We start from the raw sequence: 17,500 nt of genomic DNA, 5'->3' as shown, positions 1-17,500 counted from the left end.
ATTCCAAATGATATATTATTTAAGCTGATAGTTACATTCCAATTGTACAGTCATTTAAACATAAATGTAACATAAGGAAATAATGGTAAGTTGTGGTAGACTTGAAAATTGTCTGTCAAATATATTTTATTTAGAGTGAATTCCTTTAAAATACTTGAAATATTTATTCTCAAATGCATTAAATATTGTTTTTTATTTTATGTTATTGTTTTCACTTGTATTTCCCTTAAAATCTATCATTTTTATCTAGGTAATATGTTGATGAAATGAAAGCAATCTAGCTTTTACCATGACTAATTTATTCAATTTATTGTTGTACTATCTATTCAAGTATCATCTAATATCCGTGACTCAATCTATAGTGTACCAGACTATACTATAAGTATTCTCACTTTTAATTCAATTTATTGTTTTCAAAAACCTATTTCTAGTTATTTCAATATTTTAGGTTATGATTACAGTAACATAACATGCCGTACCTACACTAAATTTAGTTTTCCAATCTTCTCTTCTTAACCTTCAATATCACCATAGATTCTCAACTAAAAAATAAGATTACAAATTTTGATTCAATTTTCAGTCATGGACGCTTCGCATGTTGTCAATCAAGAACTACAAATTCCATATGAGTATATGACAGCTCATTCGAGACCTGAAAGAGTAAAATGCATCGTACATATTTCATGGCTCAGGTAAGATTTCAAATCCTTATGCAGATCTCTATTAATTAAGATAATTAGTTAGATTAGATTATTAGAACGGTATTAGATTATTAGTACTGATTATTAATTAAAGAAACTCTTTAAATCTATAATGTATAGTCCACATATTGTTCTAGTCGCTGGCCCATCCTGGTAAGCTTGGATGCGTTGGACTTGCCATCCACACTGCGTTCCCAATAAAGAAGGCCAGCGGTACCGAACGACATATCCATGATAGAAATTAAAAATATTAACAAAAATGAACACAATAAACACTAAAAAACAGTAACACAATAATAATTAATAACAATTAGGCCTACAGCAATTTAATCCTATTATATTAAGCAAGCAATTTCTGTATGTTTATATATTTATATCTGGTTACTTATGTTCAACGGATCTCGAAAACGGCTCTAACGATTTTCACAAAATTTGGAAAATAGTAGGTTTATGTATGATATAAAAATTCGATTGCTCTAGGTCTCATCCTTGGGAAAACTCGCTGAACGAAATTAAAAGGATAATTCATCCTTGGCTGAAACAGCTGAGACTTTCGTCGTCTGTGGATGGTAAAAAGTGAGCGAGTGATTCTTTGGAAAATCAAAAGATCGCATCCCCGAAATTCATAAGCTGACGTATAGCCAGCTGTAAAGTATAAACACGATCATTTTGATATATCAAAGTATAAACACAAGCTGTCATTCTAACGTGTACCTCATTATATAGCCACATTGCTTTATTGGTTAGGCTCAACTCACAATTATTACGCGACTCAGGTGGAGAAGAGACTGGACTCTAGTGGAGAGCATGTGTTTCCAAATGGTGACACTCAGACCAGTCGATTCTAGTCTCCGCGACGTCACCATTTGAAAACACATGCTCTCAACTAGAGTCGAGTCTCTTCTCTACCTGAGTCGCGTAAGTGTGAGTTGAGCCTTTTTGTTGACTTGGCTAACTTTTCACCCGAGATAATCTTAATGCTTATATTTTAATCATTCATAGTTGAAAATGATAGTGTAACCATGTATCAATTTATGAATAAATAAATAAATTCTATTCTATTACTAGCAGGTAACCCATGCTCCGCAAGGGTCTAATTAATACTTGTCCTACTGAAGCCTTGAAGAATTTAAAACAGGCCTACAACCATCCTCAATAAATTGAGAATCAATATGCAAAATATCAAGTTAATCAGTCCAGTAGTTGAGACATGATGATGCGTCATTCGTGAATTTCCTATCCCGTAGTACGTGTATTAAGTAGATTCTTTCCTTTATTATAGATCATTATTTCATAGCACAATTGGTTTCTTATCTAATTAACTTGATTGAACTCAATTTTGTACGTGTATAAGCCAATTCTTCCCTTTATTTTATTGCCTTATTGGTTCTTATCAAATTAACTTCTTTGATATTATTTTTGTAACTTTTACAGGAGCATTTTGACCGCCGGGGAGCTGTCCCAATTTGTTAAGCATGATAAACTTAGCGCCGCTGAAGTTTGTGCTTGGTTAAAGCAGGGAGAGAACTTCGGTCCCCTGTGGCAAAAACTTTTAATTACTGTAAGTGCAAATCTATTAATTAATTAATCTATTGTATTGTAGTTACACTACCATATTTAAAAAGGACGAGTTCAGACTTTTTTAGACTGGTTTAACTTATTCAAAATCTACACTATGAACAGAGGTATTGTAGAATTTCTCCATATTAAGGTGAAATTGAATCGATAATGGGCCATATGAATAAAGTTGAACATTTGCTTACACTTCTAAAATATGGAGCATTTGCTTCATTTTCTATGAATAAACGTGAGCAAAACCTTTTGCTCATGCTCATCAAAAAAATAGTTTGAGCATTTGCTCAAAAGTAAAAGCTTATACTCAAAATTGTATGAATAAACTAGAGCATTTGCTCAACTTTTGAAGTAAATGCTTCAAAAAAGGTGAGTCTAGTCTAGAGCAGCTTATCACCTTTTTCTCATAGTAAAATGGCTCAACTAATTCGTATGAGGAAGAGGAAACTATACCAGATACGACCACAACCAATAGTTGAGAACTATAAAACTCTTTTTAGATTCAACCATGATATATATCACCATTATTCCTACAAAAGAATAAATACCGTACAAAAGATAGCTAGCTACCTGATATAAAGATAGCCATCACAAAATAGGAAATAGGCATTTAAGAAGATGAGAGTGTAGACGATTATAAGAAGGGTATTGATATTATAAGAATATGCTGAAGATTATTATAGAGATGACATTTTTCACGCTATTATTTCAAAATTCTAAACTCAACTAACCTAAAACTCTAATCATAAAAATAGAAAACAGCAGACGACGCGAACACAAGCGGTGCCCCCTACGTGCATATTTAGCGCTTCCGTGAGCTATAAAAACAAAGTAAGGCTACAAAAGCGAATCAGCTGATGAAAAATCTTCAAAATAAGTGAGCATTTGCTCCAGAATTCAGGAGCATAAGGTAAAGCTTATTCATATAAAAATAAACAAATGCTTTTGCTTCTACCTTTTGCTCATGAGCAAAACCTTATGCTCCATGCTCTTGCTCATGAGCGTTTGCTCTGGTTCTATTCATATGGGCCATTGTCTTATCTAAAATAATAAAACATCACTTCCATCAAAAATAACCTCACTTTCATTAAAAATGCAACTCAAGTTGAGGCTCGACCAACATGTCGAGTCGACGCTCGACTCAGTCTCACAGTCGTGAGGTCGCGGAGACTAGAGTCGACTGGTCTGAGTGTCACCATTTGAAAACACATGCTGCATCGAGAAGAGACTCGATTCTAGTCGAGAGCATGTGTTTCCAAATGGTGACACTCAGACCAGTCGACTCTAGTCTGCGCGACGTCACCATTTGAAAACACATGCTCTCGACTAGAGTCGAGTCTCTTCTCGACCTGAGTCGCGTAAGTGTGAGTTGAGCCTTACTTATTAAGACCTGACATTGTTTTGACGTTATCAACTGTAGATTGTAAAAAATGTACTGTGTTGAATAAAAATGTTATCTTTTCTTATCTCACATTATGCACTTATTGTAAGAATAATTTTTTTTTCAGCACTACAGCCCAATATGAGCTTTGGCCGCCTCCACTACAGCTCTCCACGCTTCTCGGTCCTCTGTTAATTGTCTCCATCCTCTATATCCCATTTTTTTGGAGATCGTCTCTCACTTCATCTTCCCATCTTATTCTCGGCCTTCCTATCTTTCTTCTTGAATGTAGCCTCTCCTTGAATATTATTTAAGGCATTCTGTTTCGTTCATTCTACAGATATGTCCAAACCATCTAAGCCGATGTGCCTTTATAAATTTTACAATATTTCGGCCTTTTATCAATGCCTTAGTGTTTGTACATATGAGCCTGTTCTTCAAAAGTTTCATGTTACTGAAGTATGCTCTATTTTCCAGCCAATACTCTTTGCTTTATGTTGTAACCCATCTTGTTCTCGTTATTTAGTTCAACCCCCAAGTAGCTGAAGTTCCTTACACCTTGAAAGATTTTATTTCCAATTCGGAGGTTTTGTGGAACTCTTCTTGCTTGACTACTTGATATTTTCATATACCTCATTTTTCTTTCATTCACTATCAAGTCAATCTTATTCGCCTCTCTTTCTAGCAACAAATACGTTTCCTATAATTTTTTTAAAATAAAAATATTATAAAATAAAGAGTTTCTCCATTTTATATTTTAGTGTTTGTTAATATTTATCACATTTCCTCTATGATTTGCAGGTGATAGATAAGCCAAATAAAACTGTGATCCCTCTGCCTAGAGCCAGGTCGGGAGCTAAACCTGATGTTCAGTTGACCTTTTCTCAGACCTGCAGCTATGTGGCACAAACTAACTATAAGAATATCTGGAAGGAGGCCTACAAAAAGTACTCGAGTAAGTGGTTCGAAGGTCACCTAAATTCTATAGACCCGGCTACACTTAATACAGAGTGTTCCACAAAAGTTGTAAAAGCCGAAGACCATAAATTCTACATGAATTTGCAACAAAAAATGTCTAAAATTGTTTTATATCGACCTTAGTTTTTGAGATATGGTATATAGATGTTTCGATATTTTTCAAAAACGTCGATAACTAGAAAATTATAAGTCAAAATCTGATTTTAAGGATATGGCTGAAAGAAGAAGAAATTTCCAATTAGATCCAAATAATTTATTCTTCCTTTAACGTTTATGAACGTTCTATGAGTGCTCAAAGTTGACATAAGTAAATTCGTCGAGTTCAAATAATCCAAATTTCAAATAGTTTTGAAACATTCTAAGGATATGGTTGGAAAGAGAAAGAAATTTCCAATAAGATCCATATAATGTATTCCTTTGTTTGACGTTTATGAACGTTCTATGAGCGCTCAAAGTTAACATAAGTAAATTCGTCGAGTTCAAAGCCCAATTTCAAACAGTTTGAATGCTCATAAAAAGTTCAAAAACGTCAAACAAAGGACCAAGTTTTATGAATCTTATTGGAAATTACTTCCTCTTTCCAACCATAAATCATATCCTTAGAATTGGATTAAGTTTGTGACTATATTCTTACTAGTAGTTCTGTGAACAGTAGACCTCGCGCTCAGTAATTTACATTGACCTGTTGTTATGTTTTCTCAAAAATTAATAGATAATTCATCAATTTAAAATGTCTTGAAAAAATCCTTAATAAGCATACAGCTTTCTGTCCTATCGTACCGTGACGTGTCGTCCCGGAATGTGAGTGTGAGCGCTGTTATCAGGTCTGGCTGCAACTGTCTACAACGTTGATGGAAACATACATTTTCAAGTTGTTCGTTTGTTTTTGAACGGGTAGTATTATAGTCAACTGTCTACTAACGTTGATGGAAAGATACATTTTCAAGATGCTCGTTTGTTTGTAAACGGGTAGTATTATAGTCCACTAGACAGCTGATTTTATGATGAATAATTCTATAGTCTGATTTTTACTCTAATATTGGCGTATGAAGGAGGCTCTTTTTTCCTTTTTTATTATCCTTGAAATGCAAAATTTCCAAAAACCTTGTATATACGTCGACGCGCAATTAAAAAAGTAACATATCTGTCAAATTTCATGAAAATCTATTACCGCGTTTCGCCGTAAATGCGCAACATATAAACATTTAAACATTAAGAGAAATGCCAAATCGTCGACTTGAATCTTAGACCTCACTTCTCTCGGTCAATTATTAAATCGATTTATAATCTATGGCCCGGTTGCACAAAAGCCGGTTAAATTCTAATCTTGATTAAATTTCACGAGAACCAATCAGAAAAGGGTTTTTTGAAAAGACGGCTTCTCTGATTGGTTCTCGTGGAATTGATCACGATTAAAATTCAACCGGCTTTTTTTGAAACTGGCACTAAGCGTCTTAAATACAAAGTTTGTGAAATACTACAATAATTCACAAAATATGTTATTTTTCCAGATTCGTCATTCAATGGCAAATTGCAGGACCGTCAGTGCAAAATAAACCTAATCGATTGCGGTGAGGTTCTACGGGAGGTTATAAGCAGAGCTTATGGTTGTCCAATCATAGCCCTTAATAGTAGCGTCACCGCAGAACAGCTGGAACCTAACAGTGGGTTCGAACCCCACCCAAATCTGCTACCCGCTCTTATTACACTGGAGACTGATCGCAATTTCCTCATTATACAGGTAAAGCCAGTCACACACACATAGATTTCTGGATTATATTAAAAATAAATATATTATCAACTTTTAATTGTCCATAGTTACAGCTTTATAAAACAGAACAACTTCAAAAAACAAAAACAAACAAGACTGTGAAACAATTTTAGGTTAGGAACACTTTGTTATCTCAGCTCGACTAGTTAGTTCGGCCGGATAGAGCTGGAAAATCCTATTCAATTCGGATTGAAAAATTGATCGGCCTTGCACGGCCGTATGAACCTGTTGCAATGGACGAGTATTCCTTTCTTTGTTGGGGGATCGTTCGGTCGCGTTCGGTAGTTTTCGGCCGATGCTAGTTCGGACGAAAACGGTTCTAGTGGACGGCCCACCTTACGGCTTTGCAAAAACATCAGGCTTCAGAGACCCTGGATCCCTAGGTGGAGGAAGCTTTCTACAGAGCTTCCTTCCTTGAAGGAAGGTCCCCACATACAGAGACTCTTCATGAATGAGAGAGTTGCAGCTTATCACCAACGATGGAAAGAGCATTTTGAACGAATGTCAGCTGATAGGCTGTGTTGTGCTTGAAGGACGTAACTTCAAAAAGCTCCTTGTGTAACTTTTCGGATGCAACACCTTGCTTCTGAGAAGATACAAAAGAGTATCTGTTACTTATGGAAAGATACATTAAAGCTCCTTGTGTATCTTTTCGGATACAACACGTTGCTTTTGAGAAGATACAAAAGAGCATCTGTTGCTTATGGAAAGATACATTAAAGCTCCTTGTGTATCTTTTCGGATGCAACACGCTGCTTTTGAGAAGATACAAAAGAGCATCTGTTGCTTATGGAAAGATACATTAAGCTCCTTGTGTATCTTTTCGGATGCAACACCTTGCTTCTGAGAAGATACAAAAGAGCATCTGTTGCTTATGGAAAGATACATTAAAGCTCCTTGTGTATCTTTTCGGATGCAACACCTTGCTTCTGAGAAGATACAAAAGAGCATCTGTTGCTTATGGAAAGATATATTAAAGCTCCTTGTGTATCTTTTCGGATACAACACGTTGCTTCTGAGAAGATACAAAAGAGCATCTGTTGCTTATGGAAAGATATAATTAAAGCTCCTTGTGTATCTTTTCTGATGCAACACGTTGCTTTTGAGAAGATACAAAAGAGCATCTGTTGTTTATGAAAGACATTAAAGCTCCTTGTGTATCTTTTCGGATGCAACACCTTGCTTTTGAGAAGATACAAAAGAGCATCTTTTGCTTATGGAAAGATACATTGAAGCTCCTTGTGTATCTTTTCGGATGCAACACGTTGCTTTTGAGAAGATACAAAAGAGCATCTGTTGCTTATGGAAAGACATTTTCTAAAATGTTCGATGTTTTTGAACGGGTAGTATTGTAGTCTAGTGGCACTCCGCCGATAGGCAAAGCTACAGGACCGTAGCCACAGTACTACAGTATAGCTACAATAGCTACAGTAGCTACAGTATAGCTACAGTACTGGATCAAAGCTACAGTATTGATGTTTTTGGAGTCTGAACAGCGCGGGGTAACTTTGAGGGGTTAACAAAATACGGAGGACCGAGGAAAATACATAAAATGCGGATTGACTTACTTTATGCGGTTGTAACGTTGCGGTTTTAACGATGACTGGGGTCTCAATCAGCTTTGCCAGGAGATAGCACCCTTCTCCTCCTCGTCGGAGATAGACAGGTAGAGAGATTGATTGATTGATTATATGCCTTTATTAGGGCGGAATTAGGACTCCTGGTCCTCTCTGCCACACAACCCTTTACAAAAGAAGACAAATTTACATAAGAACAGAAAAAAAGATTACATATTATGTAATAAGATTACATAAGATTAATATATAAGTAAATAAAACTATTAATCAAAATACAATAACATATAATAAAAGAGAATTTTAAACTTTATTTATTTATACAATTGGAAACAATATTTCAAATTCCACTAGATAAATCTATAGGAAAACCTATCAGAAATGAAGATCTAATCAAGTTGCCATTCACTCACACATGCACATAAAACAACCCTAAAGATTTTACAAAGTATAATAATTATCAAAACAATATATTAAGATGAAATATTTTTGTATCTGTAGTTGCAAAGAGAGAGAGAGAGAGGGAGAGAGAGGGAGGGAGGAACTAAAAGCGATAAGACGCACTGTACTGTTTGCGTTCTAACCAGAGTCTATCTAGATTTTTAGGTAATTGCTTATGATATATGATCTATAATATAGTTTGTAATATTGACGTGGCCGATAAAAATTGTAAAGTGTTTGTCTGTGGCAATAAATTGATTTGATTTGACCCGGACTGTACAGTTGAACAGAGAAGATTTATTTGTTCGTCTGAGAGTCGCAGCGGACATGTGAAACGTTACGTTAGGGCCGAAACACACAAGGCGTTTTTCAGATTCAGCACGGCGCGTCAGGACAGAAAGCTCTATGAGTTACAGCTGTTATATAGCTATGGTGAATGTGATATTTTCGAGCTCAAAATTTAAGTGTTTTTATTCTTTATTTTGTGAATTATAGTTTGTTTCATGTTTTTAAGAAACTTTTATTATTAATCCATCCAAATTTAAAATTATTTGTTTTATTCTAATTTATATTTTAGAATGTGATTTGATGTAGAAATTTGAATGAACATAACCTTTAATATTTGGACAATTTAAAACTAAATTAGGAAATTGAAGAAGTTTTAGGCAATAGCCTGTTTTTTCTTTTCCGATTCTTGTATTTTTTTGCTAACCTTATAAATAAATAAATAAATAAATGATTGGCTGATTCTCGATATGCCAACCCAATCAGCCAATCTGTCGTGCCTTGTTGACTCGCCTGAAAAACGCCTCGTGTGGTTCGGTACTTGGTCATACATATAAATTGAATAAAATCTTATTAAATGTTTAATATTTATGAGTTATTTATAATATTAATTACTATTAATGACCCATTTTTATGCTTCAGGAGTTGGAATACGAACACTCACTGCTAGACTGCGTTAGATTCAGTCCGGCCGTTTTGTCAGGTGGATATTCCAAGCCTCTGTTCATAATATACCAGCTGTTACGGCTTATGAGACAACTGCATGACAATGGTCTCGTTCTAGGAGACATCACCCTGTCCGACATACTCATATCGGATAATCTGTGGATACAGGTATGGTTTCAACTTTAATAACTACGTGACAATGGTCTTGTTTTCGGGAGTCATCACTAATACTTGTTTATAATTACATGACAATGGTCTCGTTTTGGGAGACATTACTCTGTCCGACACATTTAATCAATCAATCAATCTTTTATTGTCAAGGAACATAAAAATGTTATAAACAACGTCATTTTCTACAATAGATGATACAAAGACCGACAGTACAATATTGGATACCGACTTATATCGGATAATCTGTGGCACGGTATATAGAAGAAGACGGTAGGTGTCACGCGCATGTTTGTGCTAAATTTCCGGTGTAGCTGACGTCATTTTATATCCAATCATCTGTTTTTGACCAATAAGTTTCATAAATTGCCAATTGGTATTAAAAACTTTGATTGGTGGCGATGACGCAATCTAGCTGGCTGGCCACTGCGCACACATTTCATGACCCCTACCGGTTTCGTCTAAATACCGTGATCTGTGGATACAGGTATGGTTTCAACTTTAATAACTTGTTCAACTACATGATAATGGTCTCGTTTTGGGAGACATAATCAATTTTTAAATGATAATGGTCTAGTTTTGGGAGACATCATCAATTTGTACATGACAATGGTCTCGTTCTGGGAGACATTACTCTGTCCGACATACTTATATAGGATAATCTCTGGATACAGGTATGGTTTCATTCAATACAATGTCCTAGTTCTGGGAGATATTACCAATAACTAGTTCATAACTGCATTACAATGGTCTTATTTTGGGAGACATGACCTTATCCGACATACTTTTATCTGATAATCTCTAGATTATGGTTTCAACATAGATAAAAGACAGCATTAGAAGATATCCAATGATATATATAGGTCGTATATGTTCCAAATTTCAAGCCGATTTTTATTCATTCAAGCCGATTACTGTCGATTACTGTTGTGGCGAATCATATGATTGCCACCTGTGATGTTTTCAACCGGCATAGTTTGTTTATCACTTGTAACATTTTTATTTTCAATATTTTATCCAGAGTTCAATTTTGTCATTCCAACATTAAAAATATTTCATCATTCATCTAGTTTCATTTAATCAATTCCAACATAGGAAATCAACAAATTAAATTCCTATACTGTCTATGATTACTGTTTTGTTGGAGTGAGAGTGTATGAACGGCACAGTATGAGAGACTACCAGCGTCACATAGCTTCACGGCAAAGAACTACGTGGACTATCGGCTTGAGTTAACAGTGAAATTTGCAGCATAAAACTATGGGATATTCTCTTACGCTAACTTTTCTCTACGGTTTCATTCAATACAATGACCTTGCTTAGGAAGACATCACCAATAACTTATTACTACATGACAATGGTCTCGTTTTAGGATACATCACCCTGTCTGACATACTTATATCTGATAATCTATGGATACAGGAATCATTATTAAAATTAGTCTCATACATTTCATTCAATACAATGACCTCGTTCTACGAGACATCACCAAATACATGTTTATAACTACATGACAATGGTCTTATGCTATCTTTACTCTATGATTCCATTCAATACAGTGGTCTCGCTTTGGGAGAGAACACCAATAACTTGTTCATTAGAAACAAGATAGCATTAGAAGATATCACATGGTATAAGGTGTTTCAATGTTAACTCAAACCGATCGTACTATTAGTTGTTTTTTGTGAAGCTATGTGACGCTGGTAGTCTCTCATACTGTGCCGTTCTTACACTCTCACTCCAACAACTCACTAATAGTAGACATTAGTCAACAGTAATCGGCTTGAGTTGACAAAAATCGGCTTGAAATTTGAAACATAGACGACCTATACCACGGAATATCTTCGTATACTATCTTTTCTCTATAATAGTACTGACTACAGATTATCCATTGCTAATATTTTGACACAAATTCCAGGTTATGCCTAGACTGTCAGCCAACATCTACAACGCACCCTCAGCTACAACAACAGCTGATCAGCTGGGCGGCAAGGACGATCAGCTGACGCAGCAGCGGACGCCAGACGACAGCAGTCAGCTGACCGAGTCGCAGACGCTGAGTGACAATCAGCTGTTGGGTGGTGACAATCAGCTGTTGGATGGAGACAATCAGCTGACAGCTGGCGAGCAATGGCGGAGAGGGGAGCTGGGTAAACTGTGTGAGGCGTGGGCCAGAGGTCAAATCTCAAACTTTGACTATTTGACTGCTTTGAATAAGCTGGCTGGAAGGAGGTAAGGTCAAATTTTAGTTACATTTGTCATTTGTATCTTGTATTTTTGGGGAAATGAATATTCTATTCTATTCTAAATGTGTTGAGCCGTCTGCACACAGGCTCGCTTCGCTCGCTTTAAAAAATATAATATGATATACTGAGGTCCACTTTATAATGTCAGTGGATAAAGATAGAAGAATAGCGATGCCGATTCTCTGCATTAATTAATCATATTTCTACACTGTCAAAAACATAATTGGTACCGTTGTGGACCTAGAAAAGGATAGTACCACCGGCTTTGTCGAATGATAGACAAGGATAGGAAAACCAAAGTTGGTCAAATACTGTCATTATAACGTGGACCTCACTATAGGCTCGCTTCGCTCGCTTCAAAAAATATAATATGATAGGCTCGCTTCGCTCGCTTTAAAAAGAATATAATATAATTGGCGAGGGGTTCTACGTTCCCTGATTGGGGGATCCCAACCCGCTTTCTATTAGGTTGACCACTATTAGGTGGGCCGTCCACTAGAACCGTTTTCGTCCGAACCAGCATCGGCCGTAAACTACCGAACTCGTCCGAACGATCCCCCAACGAAGAAAGGAATAGAATATGCTCGTCCACTTCAACAGGTTCATTCGGCCGTCTACGGCCGATCAATTTTTCGATCCGAATTGAATGGGATTTTCCGGCTCTATCCGGCCGAACTAACTAGTCGAGCTGAGACAACAAAGTGTTCCTAACCTAAAATTGTTTCACAGTCTTGTTTTTTTTGTTTTTTGAAGTTGTTCTGTTTTTTATAAAGTTGTAACTTTGGACAATGAAAAGTTGATGAGTTTGGTTCAAGAGCATGTTCCATTGTGGGATATGCGAGGCAAAAGATATCATGGTTGTGATGTTCAAAGAAATCTGTGAACAAAGATTGCTTAATAATGAATAACCAATTAAGTGGATATTTGTTTATTCAATTTTCAAAATGTCAATAATTATAATCATTGTTTATGAAAAATTTTGGTGGCTATGATCTTAGACCAGTTATAGAATAGACACGGCCCATTGTATATTCATATTGAAAGTCGATGAAGCCAACATCTACTGCTATATCGCCAAATCGTGACGTCAGCATCGGATAGAAAACTTTTGTAGAGTGTGTTTACATTGTTTTCTATTTCTATTTCAGCGGGAGTTCACCATTTTTATAAATAATAATCTACTTCCATCTGAAATAGACACAATCAGCTATGGATAACAATGTAAACAAACTCTGCAGTAAAGTTTTCTATCCGATGCTGACGTCACGATGGGGTGATATGGCAGTAGATGTTGGCTTCAGAGGCTAGACTTTTCAGCGTGTCTATTCTATAACTGGTCTAAGGCTATGATAGTAGTTAATTCACTAATTGGCAACTAGACTGACGTAAACTGTTCTAATGGACGACCATATTCGGCCGAATTAACGGCCGGCAAATTCGTCCGATCCAACTGCCGAACAGATCGGTTGAATACGGTTCCAGTGGACGGTTACCCTAAAGGTGCAATTCCTTAGTGGCGTCTTGAGACGCGTGGTTAGAGCCGTCGCAGCTAGAGCACATAACCTATAAATTTATTAGAATCGATGACTTATTGGATTTCTATGTTGTATGAACGTTAAGGTGTCTGATGATTTAGAATTGTTGGCCAGTATATTGATTTTACGATTCATACCTAATGAATCATCGAATCTTATGAATTTATTGGTTATGTGCTCTAGCCGCGACAGCTCTAACAACGCGTCTGGAGACGCCGCTAAGGGATTAAACCTTCACGTTACGGTTCACATGTCTGATGAGACTGTTAAGATGCTTACAGACTATCACGAATTGTCCGTGTTCAGGTGCGGTGATTTGTGTTTGTAACGAATTCAAATTCATTCATTTTGCCGTAGAAGATTGGTAAGATAAATATTCTAACTTACAAAATTATTGCAATTCTTCGTTATCTGATAATAAAACACTGGAATGTTGTCTAAAAATATCACTAAAATTCCAACAGCATTCCAGTGTTTTATTAATAATAATAATAATAATAATAATAATAATATTTTATTCTCAACAAAAGTATAACAAAAACAATGTATACAGCTGAAAAACGTCACAGATAAATAACATAATAACATAAAATATCAATCTTAAAATAAAACTCTAATAACATTTAACAATTCATTAAATTTGCAAAATTTGGATAATAACTTTTTTTCACTCTAACAAGAATTCGTCAACCTCATAGAAAGCCTTCTCACTGAGAAAAGAATACAGTTTTGTTTTGAATTGTTTTTCTTCAACAATACTTCTCAAATCAGCCGGAAGTTTCGCAAAAAACTTTTGTCCCCTATAAGTAGGTGTTTTCTCAAATACACTCAGCCTATGTCTCTCAACTGAAATGTTATTCCTTCCTCTAGTGTTATAGCCATGAATATCTGAGTTAACTTGGAATGAATTCAACCTATCCTTCACATGTAATATTGATTTGAAAATGTACAATGATGGAACAGTTAAAATACTTAGGCTACTGAAAGACTCCCGACATGTCTGTGGAAATTTGAGCCCTTCCAGGTATCTTATTGCGGACTTTTGCAAAACAAAAATTCTTTGAATGTTTTGCTTCGAGGTACTCCCCCATAATTCAATGCCATAAGCAATGTGGGATTCAATCAGTGCATAGTAGACACTTTTTGCTGTTGTTTTAGGCACCCGTTTAACAATATTTCTAAATGCAAAAAGTGACCTACTCAATTTCAATGATATCTTGTTCACATGATCCCCCCAATTAAGCTTGGAATCAATCGACAAACCTAACATGTTCACAACAGTACAACTTTCAATGTTCGTTTCACCAAGTGTTATGGTGGTGTGAAAAGGACGATACTTATAATCAAAGCTGATGACATGACTTTTGTTTGAATTTATAGTGAGGTCTGAATCATTAAAAAACTGCACAACCTCATTTGCCATGTTATTATGGAAAACACTACATAATTATCACCAAAAACAGTATCTTTATTATTTATTTATTCTTACAATAAGTGCATAATGTAAGATAAGAAAGGGTAATATTTTCATTCAACACAGTACATTTTACAATCTACAGTTGATAACGTCAAAACAATTTCAGGTCTTAATAAGTAAGGCTCAACTCACACTTGAGCGACTCAGGTCGAGAAGAGACTCGACTCTGGTCGAGAGCATGTGTTTTCAAATGGTAACGTCGCGGAGACTAGAATCGACTGGTCTGATTGTCACCATTTGGAAACACATACTCTCGACCAGAGTCGAGTCTCTTCTCGACCTGAGTCGCTGTGAGTTGAGCCTTAATGGTAGGATGAGGAAAAATAAGTTAACATTGTGCTATTCCTCTTCCAAATTTAGATAGGCTAGTTATACACAACATATAGTCCTAAATAGGTTAATGCCCGGTTGCAAAAAAGCCGGTTGAATTTTAACCGTGATTAATTTCACGAGAAGCAATCAGAGGCCTTATTGATAAGACGGCTTCTCTGATTGGTTTTTGTGAAATTAATCATGGTTAAAATTTAACCGGTGTTTGTGCAATCGGCACTAAGTATTGTCCGAACTATTCTTAAGTTCATATAGTCCGAAATAGGTTAAGTCTTGTAATTCTTCACTTCACAAAATGTTCAGTCCGAAATATTTGTTGCTTGTTCTAGGTACGGTGACCCCCGTAGCCACCACGTGTTCCCGTGGGTGACGGACTTCACTTCTCGCAGTGGTGCCAACTGGCGTGACCTCACTCGGTCCAAGTTCCGTCTCAACAAGGGTGATAGACAACTAGACCTCACCTACGATCTGCCGCCTAATGCTAGTGCCAATCAGGTGGGCTGACATTATTATATTAGAATATATTTGTTTCAAGATTAGATCACTCATAAAAACTAATTAAACTAATTCTTTTTAATTCTGATTAGTTGGTACCATTTTAACGGCGATTAGCTGAAATGAAGAAAATTTGGTTGCACAAAGGTAAAAATCGAAAAATAACGCCGGTTAAACTAATCGACGTGAAAAAAAATTTAACAGGCCATTCACGGGGAATTAAATCCAACTAAAGCCAACTAGGTATCTACTGATAGCTGTCTTTCAATTAGTTTTTGGTAAAAGAACTACATAATTCAAAGTATGAGCTAAATATATGAATGAATTTCATCCGTTAATAAAATAGAGAAGTATATTAAGCTGATATTAACATTCAAAATTAGATTCTGACTTTTGAGGTTAGTTTTCGATCTGGTTTTTCTGCAGATAGCACAACACTGGCGATAGACAGAACATTTTTATTGAGCTTGCGTAATGAATGGTCACCGCTTCAATAACATAACCTCACTTTTATGCCATTTGTTCAGAACTTAGACCAGTTATAGAATAATAGAATAATAATATAAAATATAGAATAATAGAATAAGTTATAGAATAATACTAATATAAAATATAGAATAATAATTATATATCTGGTCTAAGGTTCAGAATAATAACATCACTGTCGGTTAAATTACAGTGTTGCCGGATTGTGAAACCGTTAAAATCTTGGTTAGTTAACCGAAAAACTTAATCGGGATTAAAAACTAACCGATCTTTGTGGAACAGAAATGAATCCGTAAAACTAACGATGATTTGTTAATCGGCGTAATGTCCATATTGTGAAACCGTTAAAATCTTGGTTAGTTAACCGGAAAACTTAATCGGGATTAAAAACTAACCGATCTTTGTGGAACAGAAATGAATCCGTAAAACTAACGATGATTTGTTAATCGGCGTTAATGTCCATATTTAACAGACGTACGTGCAAAATTGAAAAATTGATATTTTCAGAAAATTCTTGTTTAATTCAATGAACAATACCGTGAAGAGTTTATCCTCCGAATCTCATGGATTGAACTCTTGCCAAATTTGAAATGTTCTGTCCCAAAAATTCAAACTTCAGGCGCTCATATCTCGAAAAGTAATAATCAGAAAAAAAATTTTCCCGAGAAAACTTTTCCATTTTTATAGCTTATCGAAAAACTTTGGAAAATATCACCAGTAGAAAGTTCATTTATAGCCTTTGCACAGCCTTAATGTAGACTACCTAATTTAAATAATAACTATACCCTATGTGTACTTGTGTCATAGATGGGCAGTTTCTTCTATTGTTTGAATGTTGTAATTTTCTATTATTATTTATCTAATTGATTGTTTAATTGCTCAACTGTTTCAGGTCCCGCACCACGTGTCAGACGTGCTCTCAGAGATCACATACTACGTCTACCTGTGCCGAGTGACTCCCAAGGCCGTGCTTCAGAAGTACGTGAGGCCACAATGGGTGCCGGCTGAGTATCCTTCCTCTATACAGCGGTTACAACAGTGGACACCTGATGAGTGCATACCTGAGTTCTTCACTGATCCCACCGTCTTCAAGGTGTGTACTAGCACTTTTAAAGCCGGTTTCCGAGCTCGGGATTTAGCTAAGTTCTAGACTTTAACTGGCTTTAAACTCTGGAGTCACAAAATTGGCTTTCCGAGTCAGAGCGTTAACGTAGTTGAGGACTTAAATAGACTCTGGAGTTGATTGATTGATTGATTGATTGATTGAGTACTTTATTATGTAGATTAAAATATATACTGGCTTATACACTTATATACAATAGCTTACAATACAGCAAAAGTATAGATGAATTACATAATATAGACTAAGAAATAATTATTGAACTGTAATGATA

At 35.8% G+C, this 17,500-nt stretch overlaps 1 protein-coding gene across 1 annotated transcript in view; it reads left to right on the top strand.

Moving 5' to 3' along the window:
• Positions 1 to 17,199, top strand: part of LOC120355970 (WD repeat-containing protein 81-like) — a gene marked incomplete at its 3' end in the record, with an annotated part of 17,312 nt that extends 113 nt beyond the window's left edge. Inside the window, exons 1-9 of the mRNA XM_039444744.1 lie at positions 1 to 85; positions 581 to 692; positions 2,136 to 2,262; positions 4,456 to 4,609; positions 6,144 to 6,373; positions 9,346 to 9,537; positions 11,456 to 11,769; positions 15,455 to 15,620; positions 16,999 to 17,199. The exon at positions 1 to 85 is cut by the window's left edge and continues 113 nt beyond it. Of these exons, the coding sequence (XP_039300678.1) occupies positions 583 to 692; positions 2,136 to 2,262; positions 4,456 to 4,609; positions 6,144 to 6,373; positions 9,346 to 9,537; positions 11,456 to 11,769; positions 15,455 to 15,620; positions 16,999 to 17,199 (1,494 nt within the window). The remainder of the gene's footprint in view (positions 86 to 580; positions 693 to 2,135; positions 2,263 to 4,455; positions 4,610 to 6,143; positions 6,374 to 9,345; positions 9,538 to 11,455; positions 11,770 to 15,454; positions 15,621 to 16,998) is intronic.
• Positions 17,200 to 17,500: the final 301 nt, after the last annotated feature.

Source organism: Nilaparvata lugens, unplaced genomic scaffold, assembly GCF_014356525.2.
Source record: "Nilaparvata lugens isolate BPH unplaced genomic scaffold, ASM1435652v1 scaffold5399, whole genome shotgun sequence".
NCBI lineage: Eukaryota > Metazoa > Arthropoda > Insecta > Hemiptera > Delphacidae > Nilaparvata > Nilaparvata lugens.
Note: the sequence above shows the minus strand (reverse complement) of the source record. Positions and strands in the feature narration are given on the sequence as shown.